The sequence below is a fragment of the Podarcis pityusensis genome (genome assembly GCF_964106645.2).
Source record: "Podarcis pityusensis genome assembly, chromosome: 4".
NCBI classification, from domain to species: Eukaryota; Metazoa; Chordata; class Lepidosauria; order Squamata; family Lacertidae; genus Podarcis; species Podarcis pityusensis.
In genome coordinates, this window is record NC_138027.1 from 52,878,679 (window position 1) to 52,897,958 (window position 19,280).

The window sequence follows — 19,280 nt, forward strand, 5'->3', positions numbered from 1 at the left end:
GTTGGCACAGAAGGCACTCACTGAATCTCTCTTGGCAGAGTAGGACTGGGTTGATCACACTAAAGGCTCGCATTCATGAGCCTACCACTAAGCTATACAGAAGTTGCCTGACCAGAAATAAGGCCAGTGGCTCCTGCCCACTTCAGGGACAATGTGGAGCAGACAAATGGTGATTAAACACATCTCTTCTCAAAATCCCTCTCCCCCTGCACAGAGTAGCTGCAACAAGCTTTTTAGACCCAACAAGGTTATAGCAGGGGCCCAGTACATTCATCACCCATCAGCCATTATTTCTGTGTTCAACATGATGATCTTGCACAGTACGAGGAAGGCCGTAGTCTTGATTACAGGAATGTTGAGGGAAATGTCTTCACATTAAATGGTTTTAAACTTCATGCAACTCAAGGGTGTTATGAAGATGGCAACATCCATTCCAGACCATTGCTACAATCAGATTCTCTAGAATGAGAAACTGATAAAAGATTATCCCACTACGACAGGCAGGAAGAGTTCAAGGACAATAGTATACCTTTTTGCGTCCTTTCTAACCACATCGCTGGAGCCCTTGTCAAGCAAAGGATCACACAGAACCGGTTTAAAGCTTGCCAATAATATAAGGAAGGGTGAGAGTTACTTCATCCTCATAAAGAAAGACAGACATGGGTACAAATAGGACCAGTGGAAAAGGACAACTGAAGTGCATGTCCAAGTGTGAGTTGACAGATATTAAATGTGATGGCAGTAAACATTCCGGTTCACAAAATAAACTGAGGTATAGATAAAGGGCTATGAACCCTGGGGGTCTAAAAGATCACTGGCAGGAAAACAGGAGAACCATTCTGGAACAATTACCAGCAAAGTGTTGTATCATGCCTAAGAACACTTGATGATCAAGCGCAATGGTTGAACATTGTAACAAGAGAAATTCATCCTCAAGACAGGCAAGGTCTCTGTTATTTTGGAAGACAATTAGACCATGGGATTGCCAAAAACCATTGAAGAGCATACCATATTAATGCTACAGAAATTAACAACAGCGCTGCATTTTCACATGTACTTGTACAATACTGATAGCATTAGACAGAAGATCCCACCCAGTCCCTTGACATGGGAATACATTGTTTTACTGGAAGCTGAAAAATGCTAACTTGAGCATTCATTGATTCATCTGCTCATGTATTCACCAACACAGTCCGTTTCTGAATCCGATGACTCACTTTCTCCAGACCCATTAGAATTTTGCCAGGAACAAGAGAGGTTAGGAATGTCAGAGTTCTGCATTTCTAGCGCATCAGTGAAATGTTTCAGTTCAAATGCATCAGAAACACACAACTCTTTCGAGTCTGCTGCATCCTCTTCGAAAGGGCTTAATGTTGCAAGAATGTCCATATTTTTGCCAGATATTCCTAGCACCACAGTATTTAAGTTTACATTGGAACAGCTGCTGCACTCCAGGTCTGGCTCATTAGCGGAGTCCACTTCAGGAGAAGGATGAAATATTTGAATTGTTGGGCTTTCTTCTTTGCTAATATCATTCTGAAGGTTTTCTGCTTCAGCATCTACAGGTTTAGGCATTTCACTTGGAGCAGATGAGCAGCCTATGAGCAGAAGCTTTTCTGTTTCCTCATCCTGGGGGTCAGCTATTGTACTTATAGTGGATGAGCAGTCTAGGGACGGTGGCTCTGCATTGTCCTCCTGCGAGCAGGACTTTGAAGTCTGCCCCAAAAAACCATGTGCAGTATATAAATCATCATTTCCAGCAACGCTTTCACTGTCCTCTTCATCGGAATTGTATCCACATACTTTTTTTTTACTTTGTTGGGTGACCTGGACGGTGTGCACTTCTTCCGGTTCTGATTTAAAAAGGGAATAGTCTAATTTTGGTGTGATGCTCTGAAAAGAAAAACAATTTTGAAATTTACAGATGGGAAAAATAAAATAGATGCCTTCAAAAAAGATAGGGGTGTGATACATAGTTGAATATTAATATTAATAGATATTAATTGGATGTCAATATTTTGGCCTTAATCCCGAAACCCTCCACAGATGTAAGAATCTTTTGGCTTTCATTGGGATTTGCTTCCATTTTCAATAAAGGGGGTTTTGTTGAAAAAGCCCTGAACAGTCTGGTTCTTTCTTCACTTATTTATTCCAGCTTTTTATGGTCTTGAGGCCAGATACCTGGGACACAAGGCTAAATGTAAATGTTGTGGTGCTGTTGATTACAAGTCCTATCAAATAACAACAACAACAGAATATTCAAACACAATAAAACATCAAACATTAAAAACTTCCCTAAACAGGTCTGCCTTCAGATGTCTTCTAAAGGTCAGAAACAGTAGTTGTTTATTTCCTTGACCCCTGATGGGAGGCCATTCCACAGGGCGTGCGCCGCCACCAAGAAGGCCCTCTGCCTGGTTCCCTGTTACCTCACGTCTCGCAGCGAGGATCAAGTGTTAACAGGATAGAGAAACTGGTCAGATTATTTGTCCATCACTGACAGCAGCTCTCCAGGCAGAGAGGGCAAACTCTCATATCACCTGACCCTATGAAACTGGCATTGACCCTGGGACTGACCCTTAGGACTTTTCAACAATGAATGTTTCATGAAAAGAAGATAGAAAATAAATAAAATTCTATATACATATGTCAGGGAACTGCCATCAGTGCCGGAGGGAGAGAGCAAAATCCAGAGGGATTCCAGAGAGCGTCCCGGGATTGGGAGAGGCAGCCCATCTTCTGGGGAAGAGAATCACCGTAGCACCAGTGGAGAAGGGGGTCAGATGGGGGAAGTGGCGAGGCGGTCCCATGACTCCTTGCCGGGGACCAGCGGGGAGAGTAGGGGTCCTCCGCTGCCTACGCCCTCCTTGCGCAGAAGGCTTTCGCGCAGAGAGAGTAGGAGGAGATTAGGCGTCAAAGAGCTTCTTTGCTGGAAGAAGTTTAAGAAACGCCCACTGACGGATTCTGCCAGTGATTGAGACAACCACGGGTGAGTGGCTGTCCGGACAGAAAAGGTTCACTCAGGCAACCCAGCCAGGTGTTTGCACCGGTTTACGCACGAGCAACCCCTAGAACCACTACAGCATACATACAGTAGAGCTTATTAAGCTATTTATCTTAAAAAAAGAATCCGTCTCAAGGCTACATACCAAGACGCTTGGCCATTTCCTCCTTCTTAAGCAAATATCACCGGTTTTATACAGGACAAATAGAATGAGTACTACTGCCAACGGCATTAATATGCCAAACAACGCTGGTAATATAATATGACCTGTAAGATAAAAAGAAGGTGATTAAAGAAAAGTGAATATGGGGGCTATTGTGAAACACTCTGGTTTTATTGGGAACACAGAGCACTACTTTACCAAAATTCATAATATTTTTTTTTTAAACCATTACTTGAAATACTAAAATCAATAATCTATTATTAGTTTTTTTAAATTAAGAAAATAATAATTTTAAATTAATTCTCTGCAACCCCTCCCCACCCCTTAATTCATTATACCTGATATATTATTGGAGCTGAGGATAAGGCATTTGGGGACAGACGGAGCGCACTGATTATTTAGACTTGTTCTCACATCAACAGCAATACAATAATTTGTATTGAAACTCAAATCTCCAATGACAGTGTGGAAACTCTCTTGTCTGGTTGTATTGATAACACGCTAGAAAAGAAGAACAAAAAGACTGACAATAGAATGTGGGGATAATTACACTAGCCTATGTCATGGGCTATTGAAAGGATACCTATGAAAATTTTTCCTAAAGTGCTCTGGAAACACAAAAAGCTATATATAAGTAACATTATCATTTCTGTTCATCTGCTAAATATTTGCCTTGCCAATTCTTATTGCAGTAACAGTGCAAAGGCACAGCAATACCAGCGTAGCCTCCGGCCTTTGGACTCTGCTGGTTTAGCTGCTGCTATGCCCAATCCTCAAGTACTGGCATGGGAAGTGGTCTACCCTATTAATCCAAAACATCTCAATCCAGCAATTCCTGCTGGCACTCCAACAATATATACAGCCCTTCTGGTCTATCTCAATGTCAACAGCCACAGAAAGGACAAAACATGGGGAGCTGCCCACTCCATTGAAGTGAATGGGTGAAACCCACCCAGACAGGAACTCTAGGCCTGCCTTGGAGGATAGACAGGGCTGTGGATCAGGAAGCAGAACCATTAAGTTTGGATATACCTGAACTAGAAACAGAAATAGCAGCTTTCTTACAGATGAAGTGAATTAATTTTGATACTGTGTACCATTTCCCTTTTAATCATAAGCAACCAACCTTTTCCTTGACATTGTCTCTTATCACTGTGACCGTATAATCAAGCTCTTGGTATACATGAAGTAACGAGGCTGAAAGTTTCACTGTCACATTTGCGCAGCTTGGACAAGCAGAAATCTCAAACTGGGGTGGTGTTAGGCATGCTGTTGAACAAAGAAAGGAAGAAAAGAAGGAATCAATGTGATTGGGAAGCTCTGCCCTAGAGAAATTAATGAAATTACAATCCAATGCACTACTAACTTGGACATAAGATCTCAAATGAAATGATACAATGTTCTCCCAGGTATGCTTCTTTCAGATTGAAGGCTAAATAGGTACGGCGAGGGTTCTACTGATTGGAAATTTCCCCAAACCGACCTTTAAGCCTCTTAACTTGTTGGCCTTCAGCCTTCTTTGATCCTCATTTCTGCTCCCGAAAGCCTGCTCTGAATACGGCACCTAGTCCTGTGTTCTGATCTTAGTGGGGTGTAGTTTGCCATTCATTCCATTGAAAAGCAAGAGGATGCCCATAGAGAGCTGGAGATAAAGCTTGTCAGGACCTCGGGACCTCTTGGCACTTAAAGAATCATGATATAAATAACTGAAAATAATACACTGAAGAAGGAGCGAGTCTTGGGGGTTTGGGGGGCTAGAATTGCATGAGGTTGCTGGTGCCAGGGCTCTGCATGCTCTGGCACCGGGGGGCGGTGAGCAGGCAGAGGGGGGGCTGGTGCACGTCCCAGGGGCGTGGCGCACTGTTCGCAGTGGGAGGGTGCACGGCCTGTGTCCGGGGGGGGGCAGCCATGATTGTACCTCCCTCTCCCATGGTGCCAGTGGTAGTGCGTTCCCTCCGCCCGTGGGGCAGGGCACTGACAGCTTTGGAGCCTGCTGGGAGCTGACCTAGTGGGGGTTGACAACTGGCCTCTACCTTCTGCCTTGGCCAGTGTGAAACCTGTGTGGTTGACAAGGACTTATAGGAAGCATAAGTCATGTGCTTCAAACATAAATAAGGAGCAAATTACTTACTGTCAGCATATGGACTGAACTGAATAGCTGAATAATGTACTCCACTTTCTGTGACCTGATCCACTACAATTATGTATGCCTTGCATGGATCTGTGAACTCTTTTGTCAAGTTACAGAATGAACGTGTGATATTGGAACACTCTGCGACAATCTTCATATTCGGTCTGGGATAACTGTAAATGGAAACAAGAAGGGGCCAATTAGTACTTCCCAACTGGATATAAAGCAGAAATTCAAAAGCGTCACATGAAAGTTGTCCAGAATGCCGGAGTGAGATCAAGCATATATTTTACTCACCCTCATCCCCTAATTTGATATGAAGTGTCCCATTCTGTGAGAAGGATGTCAGTGCAAATGTACATTTGGTGGCTTTTCAAATACTGTGGTACCTTGGTGACGTCATGGGGGAGCTTCCAGTTGCATTTGCATCAACAAGCTCCTCCCATTGGTTGTTAACCCTGTTATGACTCCCGGCTGTGTGGGGTGGAGTCGTGTATTGCTGTTTAATCCAATGCCTAAGCCAATACTACTCATATGCTGTAACCAATAAAAGTTGTGGCCTAATTTTGCCCATTAACCTAAATAATGTGTCTGTGTGTCTTATTATAATTCTATGCAGGTGGAGGGTCCTCGACTCACAAATGCTTCCTTTGGACTCCTCTACTGCCACCTCCAGTGATGAGAAAAGGGCAGAGGGCTGTATTTGTGGGTGGGCAGAGTGAGAGAGATGGCTTTTAGGTCTGTGGGAAGGCAGTGCAGGAGGGGCAATTCCTCTCTTAGCGTGCAGATGACTCAATATTTATCCAGTTTATGGATGCATATCCCCAGCCAATACAAAGGTCCTGTCTATCTCCAGAACCAAGTAGCTCCTTCCCTCTGCTCTTTCTTGCTCAGTTCCTAACGGTTGCCTTTCTCATTTCCATCCTGTGTTTCTTTGCCACAAACATCCCAAGACCATCTCTTCTTTACAGGGGATAGGGCAGTTGTGTCCAAACTTTTTTCAAAGAGGGCCAGATTTGATGAAGTGAAGGGCTGTGACGGCCGACCCAAAGTTGTTGCCCTTTTTTTAGGACTGAAGTTGTTGACCTTTTTAAAGGATTTTACCCCAGGAAATAAACTGCCCACAGGGGCCTGATTAAACTGACCAGCAGGCCAATAGAGGCAAACAGAGGTGTATATTTTTCTCATGCTGCACCACTGGGACTTTGGCTCCAGCCAAGACTGAACACTGTAGTTCAAGTTAGTCCTCTAGGCTGCAGTACTTCCTGAGTATTGTCAGCTGGCCCCAAAGCCAACCCTTGTGTACCAGGCCACATTAAGGCATAGCCAAGGACTGAAGAACCTGGGGCCCTCCATATGCTGTGGAATGTCAACTCTCATCAGCCCAAGCCCACACAGCAGATGGTACAGAATGATGGGTGTTTGAGTTGAGCAAGATGTGGAGGGCCTCAGTTTCCTGCCCTTGCCCTAGCCTTGGAGTCTGCGTCTCAGCCGCTGCATCTCATCTTGTGTGAGGACTGTGCCTAGTTCCTACATATTGCCTTGGATCTCAACATCTGCTTGCCTTTGAGTGCTTACCGGTCTTTGCCGCTTTTGGACCATGCACCAGCTGGACAAATGGCCAGCTCCCCAGATACTGGAGCCTCATTTTGCTGGGACCTGGCAAGAAGGAGAAGAGAGGGTGTCTGTCTGAAGCAAGTTCCCAGGGGAGAGCAACCCCCAAACATAATTTCTTTTCCAGGACCAGCTACCAATTGCTCCTAGAATTCAATTACTTGTGCTTCCATTCAGAAACATGTTAGATTTCCCCTGGGAATTTGCCCCCAAGTTTGCCCTGATTGGGAAACGTCACAAGGACAAACATATACGTATGAGTACTGACTACTAAAATATGCCTTACTTACTTGGACTTACTGAAAGAAGAATCATGCACCTGGTTTCTTCCCGCTGATTTTGATAGCCAAGGACAAACTGAGCTTTCAAAGGGGAGAGAAGCATATTGGAGGATTAATTTATTGTTATCTGTCTCCTGTGAGGAACTCTGTAGGAAGATCAGCCTGTGACTCTTCCCTTATGTTAGTTTATGTGCAAATCAGATAATGTACTTTGTTAATTGACCAAACAGAGGGGTGTTTGCTTCCTAATGGCTAAATGCTGTCACCTCACCCAAGTCCAGGTCTCATCCCTCTTACCTTCCTGAGAACTATGAGGCAGACTTGAGTAACAGCTGGTTATTATAGCTGCATCAATAGGAAACACAAACCTGAAATGGCTGTTCTCCTATGAGGCCTCAGCACAGCTTGATACCTAAATAACAGTTAATGCAGCCTCATGTGAATGTCTGGTTCTGAATCTTTTCTATTTTGTTTCCATGCTGACCATTTCATGACTGCTGTCTTAAGACTGCAGTCAGATGCCCACTTGCTTGGGACTCTCATTGCAATGAGACTGACTTCTGAGAAGATGTAGAAAGGATAGCACTGCAGGTCTATTGCAGCAAGACCAATAAAGAGTCTTGTAACATTTAGGAAACTAAGTAAATTACTATGGGATAAATTTTCATGACTGAGAATCTACTTTACCAGAGGCATCAAATGCCGGCCCAGCTACCAGTCAGATGTGGAAACAGGCCCAATCCAGCCCCACCTGTTGTTCCAAACTGGAGTTGTCACAGCAACAAAACACAATTTTCCTGCCCCTGACCCCACCTTCCACCCTAGCTGGTGAAATCAATGGGACTCTGGATGTGGTGTGGCTTTGTCACTCTGCCAAGCCCCACTGCCATCCCACTGGGGTCCGGATTGCACTCTTATTCTTGTTAGCACCCCCCCCCCCTATTGCTGTTAATTTGCATCCATCAAAGTTTGGCTTGACTTAGCACGTATTGCACTTAATGATCATGTGACCCCACATGTGCAGGTTTCCCCCTCTACAGCCATGTGTATATTTATCTTCTAAGGATAATAGTTCATGCCTCTGATAAAGTGGAACGCAGTCTGCAAAATCACATGCCATATCAAATCTGTTAAGTCTTTAAGCTGCCAGAGAACTCTTGGTTTCTGTTCTTCATATGACAGGACCTTAACTAGAAACATCCAAACCAATAATGATCTTGTACCAAATATCAGTCATTCATAATAATTTACAAAACGTGGGAATATATTTTAGGAAAAGCATAGGTACCTTCTCTCTTTATACATCACATTGTAGCATGTGGCTGTCCCTGTATTATTTCCAGCTTCCCATGTTAAAATGTACTCAAAATCCTCTGCCTTCATTTTCAACTTGAGTTCAGCAGATGTTTCTTGTGGGGCAAAATAGAATGTACAAAGTTTATCGATCATACATGATGAAATAGCTGTGTATCTTGCTGCTCATTCCCAACAAAATACAATGTGAACCTGGCAGCAAATGTTAAGTACTTTGAAAATACTTACCAATTAAATTGCACAGAGCAGAAATCAGAGCACCGATGTACACTATAAATTAAAACAATATATACATGAGGGGGGGGGATAAAATCTGTTCAATGTAGAAAACATACATAACACTGTTTGTATGCCGAGTGGAATGTACTTCCTGGGAAAAGAACTCAAAAGACAAGATTTGTTGCTATCTCTCCAAATGGAGGTGGAAGTGGACTTTTGGAGAAGTTTGAAAATGTGTGTTAAGTCAGGGCGATCTTGGGCAGGGCTAGTCACCTCTATTCCCCCTCTCCTCCTCTATGGCTCCTAGTTCTAAGCAATCTATATCCCATCTCCTTCCAACCCCACATTTCAATCTTTCTCCTTTCTAGTTTTTATATCTCTAATTGTGTCCAAAGTATTTCAAGTTTCTGTATATGCAGCTATCAATATAAATCATGCCATAAGTACCATGTAAATTAGCATAATTTATTCCGCAGGTTCAAATTTCTGTTTGTGTGGACCATGAGGAGGTGGTTGTTGTTGCAATCAGAGCAGACAGATCCCACCCACAAAGAAGTACTATAGGTTCTGAATGGGGACCCCCATAGCTGGTTGGGGTGAGAACATGCGCAGCATCTGCTCAGATAGGGCGAAAAGTATACACCCAGTGTGGTGTAGTGGTTAAGAGCGGTGGACTCATAATCTGGCGAACTGGGTTCACTTCCCTGCTCCTCCACATGCAGCTGCTGGGTGACCTTGGGCTAGTCACACTTCTCTGAAGTCTCTCAACACCACTCACCTCACAGAGGGTTTGTTGTGAGGGAGGAAGGGAGAGGAGATTGTTAGCCGCTTTGAGACTCCTTAAGGGGAGTGAAAGGCGGGATATCAAGTCCAAACTCTTCCTCTTCTTCTTCATACATATCTATGAGTTGCTAGTGTTAAGTCAGAACCCTTAAAAGGTGGTGGCCTTTCTCCTTCCCCAACATCACACTTGTAACAGAAGACTTGCTAAATATTGGCCTTTCTGCTCCTTTTATTTAGTTTCATGCTGCCAGATGGTTGTTAGGGTCCTTCGCCAAAAGCTGTTTTGCCTTACCCATTTTACTGTTTCTATTTAAGCATATGAACCAACAACCCTAGATTTTGAAGAATTATCTCTGTCTGTCATCAATGCTTTAAAACAGGGTAGATGTGCTGCTTTTGAGAAAGTGGCTGAAAGGGGTTACAACGGATGAGATACTCAAAGGATGGTCAAACAGTGTGGGGAGGAATTTCAGTCTGACAGGGTGTAAATAAATATGGGTAGTGCTTCAGTGAAATGACCTACATTTCTTACTATAGTATCTCTGTATACAAAGTTTCCTGTTTATTATCTGTAGGACGGCACATATCACATTTAATTTATAGGATATTTTCATACCAGTTCTCCATTTGTTGATATGTATTAAACAATGTATTGATCCTCCAAGCAGTATTTTTTGGAAATGGCACACAAATCACCAAAAAACAAAGATCTGGTGCAATACATGTTAAAGCCTGATTTGAACATGCCCTTCCTTTTCCTCATTCTTTTTGCAAAAAGAAACATCATAAACACGTGTAAACAGCATTGGCTAAGGGGACTATGTGAACCAGAAGCAGGACTGCAGATCTATTCAGATGGGACTTTTTACCTTTATACTATCAGTACTGCAGTGGATCTCAATCTGAATTACACCTTTATTTATTTTATTTTTTTAATAATAATATTTATTAAAGTTTAACAATTACAAGAAAGAAATAAAAAGAACAACAATTAAAGAAATTACAATACTTCAAATATAAAGAAAAAAGGAGAGAGAGAAAAACAAAAACAAGGTACAATAAAAAACAGTACAGCAGCTCAATAAAAAAAGAAAAAGCAAAAAACATTTAAAGACAAAAACATTTTAAAAAGAAAAGAAAAAAAGAAAAAAAAACAGATCCGATATTTTCATATCTTTATCTTTCATTTACTTATTTCCTCGACTTCCTCACACCTCCCTTTTTTGTATTCTAGTTCAATTAACTGTTTCAGCAAATCCTTTCCCTCTTTCTCAATTTTTTTTAAATAATTCTTCTTGATACAATTTACCCTTAAATTTTTCACTTAAAAAACCCTAAAAATTTAGGACTTATTTGAACTTATCTCCTTCTAACATTTCTACTAAAGCCGAATAATTTCATTCCAACATTTTCCTAAAGCTCATTAACTTTACAATGTTTCTTTAAATAAGTTTTTATAACTTTCTTCCAATCTCCATCCACCGTCTCTTCTTCCCGGTCTCGGGTTCTGTCAGTCCTTTCTGACCATTCCCTCTAGTCCATCAACCTGGCGATCTTATATCCGAGGCTCTTAGCTCTTCTCCATGTCCCTTCTGCGGATCTTCTTCAAATTTGTACTTGCCCTTTACTTTGTCGTCTGTTGATCTTATTTTCCGTTTCTTTCATTTAACACTGAGGAGTAGATCTCTGAGAGACTCCAACTTAACAATGTCTTTAACCCTTCTTGACAGATCCACCCATTCTCCATAATCAGCATTAAAATCCAAAGGAAGTTTCATAGCGAGCTTCAATGTCCCTCCAAGGTTAAAGAGTTTCTCCCTGGCCCAGGACCAAATCCCATAGGTCTGGACATCCCTGCGTTGGAAGCCCACTTCCCATCTCCAATCCAGCTGGGACTCCATCTCTCCAAATATCACTCACTCCAGGCTCAGGAATCAGAAACAACAGCTTATAATCCTGCAAGGCCACAGCTCTCTCAACATATATTACTTGAGGTTCGACAGCAACCTCCTTCTTTGTCTTCTCCTCAACTTGCCCTGTCAGTGCAAATTCCTGGGTCGATTCCTGAAGGATTTCCGTATAAGTATTCACTGCTTGTCCAAAGTTGTCAGTTGCAATAAACATCAAATCCATCTTTGCATGTAGCTGCTCCAGCAAAGCACTTGTCCTGCACAAGGCAGACACTAAAGCTTCCTGTGTCGACATTCTTGTCCAAGGTCAAAAAAAATATTTCTCACGATCCTTAATCTCTAATGCTGGCTAGTTTCCCAGGTCCACTCCAACAGCAATTTCAAAGGCTCCCTCTAGGGGATACAATTTCCAGTTGTATCCGTCCTTTTAGAAGCATATCCGGCAACAAAATTACCTTCTTTTTTCAACTGTTTTGTCCTTTTTGAGTGCAAAGAGAAACATTGGAGTCAAAATATTTCTCTTTCTTAACTATCTGTCAGCACACCTTTTGTTTTCGGTCAATGAACCTTCCCAATACGTCTGTCTTTTGGCAGCCCGTTTCCGGGTTCAAGACAGTAGAAAATTATCTTTTTTTACACTCTCTCCTGCAGGCTTAAGCAGTTCAAAATTTCCCCCCTCTTCTCCTGCTTCCGGGGGGATTTAGTAGTTTGGACCGATGGAAATTTAGTCCTTTACAAATAACTTTCTAGACTTTAGCTCGCGATGTCTTTGCTTCAAACTATTTACAAAAGCAGAAAGGCGGACTTCCTGTTTAGACCTTCCCACTTCAGTGCCAAATTATAAAGTTTTCTAATCCAATTTTCCATTCTACTCACGAGTAGTTGTTTAAAATCCAATTGTTCACAGGAAAAAGTCAGCGCTCTCCAGCAACGGCTGTGCGGCTTCACTCCGTAAAAATAGCGGTCGATTCAAAACACCGCGCCACTCACCCCCCTTCGCTTTGGGACCCCGAAAAAGGGTTTCCCCGCGAGCAGGGGAGGCGCTCTTGGTGTCAGCCGAATCCCACGTTCCCAGGCTTCCTCCGCCTGGGATTTTTAAAGGGTCTCCGCCTTCGCCGCCGCGGCAAGACCCGATTTTCACGGAGCGGGTTCCTCTTAGTCAGAAGAACTCTGCCATTGCCGATGGCGCTAACCGGGAAGTTCTGAAGTACACCTTTAACAGCAGTGTTAATTCTGCCAGTCCGCAGAATCAAAGGGCAATAAGTGCTGTGTCACCTCAGGGGCTGAGGCCACCATCCCATAAAGCCGTGTTGTGTTTGCTTAAAGAGGAGAACTGTGCATACAGCTGAAGGCGCCATTTAAGTTTATACTACAACTACATACAAAAATGAGCAGGGAAACTAGCTGGGCAGTTCAGCTGTGAAAGTAGTTGCATTAAAATCAAAAAATACACCTCCAAAAAAGAGGTGCAACCACCTTATTATGCCACTCATCTGAAAGACTGCAACATAATTAATTGAAACGGGAGAGGAGGGTCAATGGCTCTAATTCATCAGATGGAGAATGCTTCTGCCTAACGTAGCTCATACTGCAGTAAAATTACTTAAGTCTCTCTTATATTATTTTAACAAGAGAAAGTCCAAAAACTGACAAAGAATGGCTAAAACGCCTTTCAAAAACAGGAATGCCATTGTTGCAGGACTCCTGACACAACCGTGATGTTACAGGTGTTTCCTTGTGGTTTCAAGCAAAAACCACAAATTTAGTGAAACTTGCTTCTGAGTAAACACGCACAGGATGAGGCTGCACATTCCTTAGGTGTATCACATTGACCTAAATGGAATTTTTAAATGCTTAGTTTTGGCTTTGTGATTCCATCTCTCTTAGTGACTGAACACAAGTACATTTTCCCCTTATGTCAAGAGACTCAGGCAGTCTCGATGTATTTTCACTTCTTGGTGAAAGTTGTCTTCACTGAGCCATCTATGATTAGCAGAAGTTAATAATCAAATTTATTTGGCAAAGAAAAAGAACCTGTAGCTGAGACAAGAAAGGAGGGTTGGGAGCCTAAACTATTAAATTATTTCTAGACTGAACTCACCAAATTTGTAGAAATGTAGTGGTCCCGTGAAAAATGCCATCATAGTTTAAAACCGCATCCTAGAAGCAGGAAGAGCACAAACAAACAGGATGCAGATGCATTTAAGATCAATGAGGGGCAGTACAAAGCTCAGAATACAAAGAGGATCTTCAAATTTTAAAAACAGGCATTCAGGCAGGCAGTAAAACAAGCTTTCTGCTCTGTACGAGACAGAGTTCTTTTCTGCTTACAATGGGAAACATCTTTTTTGATGAATTCTGAGAGTACACTAAAGGATCCTCTTTCTTCTGTTTATAGCCTAGTGTATTAGCAAATCACAAGTACAGTTCTCTGAAAGAGCTTATACAATATCTGCAGAATAAATGTGTGGCGCAACCACAGTTGCAGAGTCGGCAAGTTCAATGATTTGCTTTCCGTGTCTAAACTTACAGCAACTCTAAGGATATGGGGGCAAAGTCTCCAACCTTCTCTCGTTTTGGAGGGGGGGGGGTGTTAAAAGTACCCTTACACAGTTTTCACTTAATACTCACCTTCAGCCATGATTGGGAGGGCCAAAAGGTGGACCTAATCCGATGGCGGCAGCATCACCCCCAAATATCAGAATGGTGTGGAGACAGGTGGAGGTCAGGGTTGTGCAGGAGCCCTGCCAGAAGCATCTTATTGTTTCCATTTGCATACCTCCACAGCCGTAGCCTTGCTACTCTCCTGCTCTGCCCTAGTACCAGGCAGTGATGCTGCTGCTGCTGCTGCTTGGAGGCCAGGCCCACAAGAGCTCACCTCCCTGCTGGCTACTCCTGGATTCAACTGAGTAGATTTGTTATTGGGAAAATGGCAGAAGTTGAGAATCAAATTTATTTGGCAAAGAAGAAGCAGGAGCCTCTGCTCAAACAAGAAGCAAATGAAGTGATGGGGACCCAAAGAGCTCAATTCTTTCTAGGTTTAACTCACCAGGTTTGCAGAAATGCAGTGGTCCCATGGAAAGTGCCATCATAGTTTAAAATCACATCCTACTGGGTGATCCCTACTGCTGACGTAACTCTTGCATCTGCAATCAAATGAAACTCTTTTCAGATAAAAACAATGTTCAACCTGAACGGTTAACACTAAAATACAGCATAACATCTTTAGTCTGACTTCTCAGGAGGCAAAGTTACTGGCAGGCTTGGAGTATTTTTGTACACACAATACAGTATGGGATTTTCCTTAAACAGGTACTCCTTTGTCAAATGGGAAATCAACCTTGTGCCTATTCCCTTCATAGGGTTCAGGAACAGCTTGAAACACAGCATGTAAAAATAACCAACGAAATTGGACAACAGGTAAACACATCCACATTCAGAAAGAATATTAAGTCATTAACTATGGTTCAGCAAATGATCCTGTACATGAGATGTCATACCGGCACTCATAGGCTCAGCTCTCCTGCTTTACTCCTCATTCAGCCAAGTGAGAATACAAACTATGGTGTTACTGGCTTTGTGTTACTTTTGAACCAGCACATTTAGTTCTCTCCAAACCATGATCTGACCCTAAGCTTTGTTCTTGGCTTCTGAATGTTGATTTGCTTGTGATAAATAAATCTCAAGCATGGCTTTAGATGTGGTTTGTGATCCTACTCATTTAAGGAAGGAGAAAACAGAAGTGCTCTATTCACTGGCATGCAGCTTGTGCACAGGGTTTATTTAATCATAGTTAATGGCTTAGCATGACATCTAAATTCAGCCCATATGATAAACAGGTAATCTTTTACTCTAGTTTATGACAAACATTTTGTAAATACCTTCACAGTAGGCCAGTGATATGGTTCCTTGCGATGTCCTTGACAAGCAGACACACAGCAAGCTGCAACATCTGTTAACTGCAGCTACACCATCATGCAATTCCTGGGAAAGACTGAAGTGGCAAAATAAATGTTTGTCTCTCTCCCCCCCTGAACTGTTCCTGGCTAGAAGCATAGTCCAGTTTTAAGTTAGCTGTACATGTGTGTAGATTCCTTAGACAACCCAAGTGTGTGCAGGAATGTTTTCTCTCTTTCTGTGAAGTGTGAGAAGGGAGAAATTCCACACTCCTCCATTCTTTCATCAATGCAGCTAGACTTGGTTCCAGAATCCCTCCCGCCACTGCAAATCCCTTCCCTAATCTGAGACTAAGCCAAGTTGGGGGGGGGGGATATCTACTGCATGATTGTATCCTGACCCTTAACTTGCTTTGCCCTTTGCTGGTATGCTAGTAGATATGGTAAGGGAGACTCTCTGTTGTGCATTTTTTTTTTACTAGCTGACTTTTCTAATAATCTGAGTGCCCTGGATTGTGTAAACACCATTTTAAATATCATTTGTGGATGCACCCTGACAAAAGCCTTGTCCTCTAAATCAGCCAGTCCCATTTTCTTTTTAAATCTGATCAGTGAGTGACCCCACATTAAGAGAAGTTAGTAATTGCAGCATAAACTACACCTGCTCATATTTTGATGTCTGCAGAAGCATATTACGAAAGGAAGATGTCTAATCTCTGCTTCAGATGTCAGAGAGAAAGAAGGCAGGGAGCCTTTGGAGATTTCTCTCTCCATCGACTTTCCCCCATTCAAATATCTTCAGCCTTAATACAAGATGAGCTGCATCTCAACACTTCTAGCATAAGCTATTTCTACAGATATCCCTTCTACTACAAAATGAGTCCTGTCCTCTGTTTGAGACTACACTTAAGAAGGCATCAAATTAATTAAACACCAAGCTTACTTTTAAAAAATTTCACATGAGGTGCTTGGTATAAGGTTGAAAGCATCAGGAAAATACCCTGGTTTCTGGTGAAACTCACACATCTAAAGACAATACTGTAATGTTTAAGTAATCACCATTTCCCTTTCACAAGAAGAGACGTAACAGGAAGTGAGTGGCAATGAAACCACGGGGCCTCAATTTTGAGTACAGTAAACACATTTAAAATTGCACTACATGTCTTCCTTTCACATGACAACCCAACAGCCCTTTGAGGCAAAAGGAATTGTGGTCCCTTCCACAATAATATAATGTCAGGTGAGATAATTTCCTTCACACAATGGCCTGAATTAAAACCAGCCCACAAAATAAAAATTCAGCCATGCAGGAAAGATGCTGAATACAAGCTTCACTTCCCAAGGAACAATCCAATGCTCACTTAAAGCATCTCAATTTTTTCCTTTGCAATGACAACTTTGCCTGTGCCACATCTGACAGCCTATATGACATTAAGTGTGGGGAAGATGACCATGGCTTAAGGAAAACAGATTCATAGACCTAATAAGGCACAAAGGCCAGAGGATCTACACTGTTAACATAAAATTCACACAAGATTCACTGACGTCTTCCCATTAGTGCAGGTCCATAGGTAAGTAGCATGATGAACAAAAACCAATAACGTCCTTCCCAGGACGTTTTTAGCATAGCTATCCATCCACTGGATTTTTAATGCCTTCCCAACTATCAGCGAAGGGGGAAATGGGGGCAGCCCCCAAAATCAAAGGGGGAGAGAGAGAGAGAGAGAGAGAGGGAGGGAGAGAGAGAAACATGGTACTGTACTGAAAAATCCATCTTATTTCAAATAATAACAAATTAAAATGCCTCACACATTTGGTTGAATTAAAACAATTAAAACAATTAAATTAATTAACAATTAAAACAATTAAAATGCCTCACACATTTGGTTGATGACAAACTTCTTCAGCAGCAGAGATTAAGGTTACCATGACAAGCTAACTTCTGTTTAGCCTTCTTCAGGAATTTTGGGCAAACACATGCGGGAGAAGGCTTGGGAAGCACATGCAAACCCTGTCTCCAAATCTCTGCACGCGCCCACAGCCCTTCAGAGCTTCCTGTGTTGCAGAGAGAGGTCTGAATGCTTGAACCCTGATAAGGCAGAGTTTGCCAAGATGATTCTAAGCATCTTCATCTGAACATATGAGGATGTTTGGGGAATGGATTGTGTGTGTGTGACCTGTTCCTTCCTCATTATCCGCCCATGGGCAAATAGCAGACTAGAATTTCTGTTGTCAGCAGAACCTTAATCTTATACCCCTGAAGAAGGCTGTCAGCAAGCAAAAGGCTTGGGCACAATTATTACTTGATAAAGCTTCATTTTTCAGTACTGTTTCCAGGCTTCTTTTTTTCCTTTTGGATTGCTAGCACAGCCAGAATTTGCATAGAAACTAAGCCACACTTGCTAATAGAATAAGATACTTCTTTAATACCAAATATATGAGCCGCCTTGTGGCTTCATCCTAGCAGTGAGGTCCAATGCACTTACTAGCACGTCTGCCTTTCAAACTTAAGCTCACTGAAACCCACTGAAATCAATGGGCTTAAAAACAACTAATAATATTCTAGGAGGAACTGTTTCTTTGTTTCTTACACAGATTTCACAGCTTGCCCTTCCCTCATTATAGGTCAGGGCAGCTCACAAAACAGAATACAATACAAAATCCAGAGAGACTTTAAACACAAGCCAGCAGCCACAAATAACCAGCATCTGGATGAATCATCATCATTATGGCTTCAGCTCAGGGGATCAGCCCGTTTATTTCAGCTGCCATTTCCTTCGGAAACGCGTCTCCCCACGGAGTTCAAGCCGAGTCCTGCGTGGGGGCACTAAATGGGCGCCCGTTTCGTCCCGCGAGGCGGCGCTAGACGACGCATGAGCGCCGCCATCCCTCGCTAACTTCCTTCCCTCCTTCCCCTTCCTCGCCAGCCTGCAAGGCCCGATCTGTGCGAGGGTCGGCGGAGGAGCCCGGCTTGTCCCGGCCTCCACCGCCTCGCCGAGAAGCTCCAGGCTGCGCGGGGGACCCGCCGAGGCGCAGCCCCAGCCCGACCCCGCCAGCCTCGCTTCCCCCGCGGACACTGGGGCGCCTTCGAAGGCGGGCAGGCAGGCAGCGCTCCCGCCCCACCAGCAGCTCACCTGGCCGCGCCCGAGCGCCCGGCCGCCGCTCTCATCCCCGCCGCTTGCGCCGCTGCAGCGGCCGAGCCCTCGAGGCTCTCCTCCAGGCGGACGCCATGTCGCTCGCTCGGCAGCCGAGGCGCCTTCGCCGGATCCGAAAGCGAAAACAAAGGGGTCGGGCCGTCAGGGGGGAAGGCGGGCCTTTGTCTGCTCTGCTTGCGGGGGGGACGGGACTGACTGGGGCCTGGTTGGAAGGAAGGGTGGGGTTTTTTTAATTCTTCCTCCTGTGTTCATCTCCCTGGAAAAAGCCAGCTTAGTTTAGCGGTCAGGTTTGTAAGAGGTTCAGCGACAATTTTTAATGCACACCCTGCTTGCGAGTAACGTTTGAACGAGGTGGTGCGTGTCTTGCTCCTGTTCCCTAGCATCTCTGCCCCGTGTCTGCTAAGCCCGGCTGAGTTCAGGGGGACTTGCAGCCAGGTGGGTGATAGGGTTGCAGCCTAATGCAAAAGAATGTAAGCCTTGTCGTGCGGGTCTTACTTTCATTTCTTTACCGATTATTAAATTTGAGCCCAGGGCAGCAAGCAACAAGCGAGGAAACGGTAACAATGGCTTAAAAGCAATTCTAATACAGAGGCAGACTGGGAAAGAGCTCAGGTTAAAAGACCGGTTGAAAGTGGAAAGTCATCAATAGGCACCGAAAAAGCACCAGAGGCAGCGCCTTGTAATCAAGGGGAGAAAATTCAAGGTCTTGATGCCACAACATTAAAGACCTGATTAAGTGAGCTTCATGCCTGAACCCCAGTCTTCCAGGTTCTAGTCATACACTCTTAAGTACTACCCCACAATATGGTA

General features: G+C 43.4%; 1 protein-coding gene across 5 annotated transcripts; it reads right to left on the reverse strand.

The window, feature by feature from the left end:
• Positions 1 to 1,044: 1,044 nt before the first annotated feature.
• On the reverse strand, positions 1,045 to 18,591 carry LOC308476147 (interferon alpha/beta receptor 2-like). 5 transcript variants are annotated; one of them, XM_081003584.1, is made up of 13 exons: positions 18,450 to 18,586; positions 15,301 to 15,413; positions 14,469 to 14,565; positions 13,521 to 13,579; positions 8,736 to 8,777; positions 8,482 to 8,602; positions 7,203 to 7,274; positions 6,877 to 6,957; positions 5,299 to 5,471; positions 4,294 to 4,436; positions 3,506 to 3,668; positions 3,150 to 3,271; positions 1,045 to 1,893 (listed from the first exon to the last, which is right to left on the reverse strand). In XM_081003584.1, exons 4-13 carry the CDS (start codon positions 13,561 to 13,563, stop codon positions 1,165 to 1,167), a joined length of 1,689 nt encoding a protein of 562 aa, XP_080859710.1. In that variant the 5' UTR covers positions 13,564 to 13,579; positions 14,469 to 14,565; positions 15,301 to 15,413; positions 18,450 to 18,586; the 3' UTR covers positions 1,045 to 1,164. The 5 variants fall into 5 exon arrangements, with proteins under 5 accessions (XP_080859710.1, XP_080859711.1, XP_080859712.1 ...); XM_081003585.1 differs by lacking the exon at positions 18,450 to 18,586 and adding an exon at positions 17,195 to 18,364; XM_081003586.1 differs by lacking the exon at positions 15,301 to 15,413 and having other exon boundaries at positions 18,450 to 18,591.
• Between the last annotated feature and the right edge of the window lie 689 nt (positions 18,592 to 19,280).

What these genes read in the sequence shown, in the direction of transcription:
- LOC308476147 (XM_081003586.1), bottom strand. Translation starts at nt 13,563, where the DNA reads ATGATGGCATTTTTCACGGGACCACTACATTTCTACAAATTTG. An exon ending in TGCTCTGTGCAATTTAATTG is followed by an intron (nt 8,603 to 8,735) that starts GTAAGTATTTTC and finishes TTGCCCCACAAG; the next exon opens with AAACATCTGCTGAACTCAAG. An exon ending in GTGATGTATAAAGAGAGAAG is followed by an intron (nt 7,275 to 8,481) that starts GTACCTATGCTT and finishes CCCCTTTGAAAG; the next exon opens with CTCAGTTTGTCCTTGGCTAT.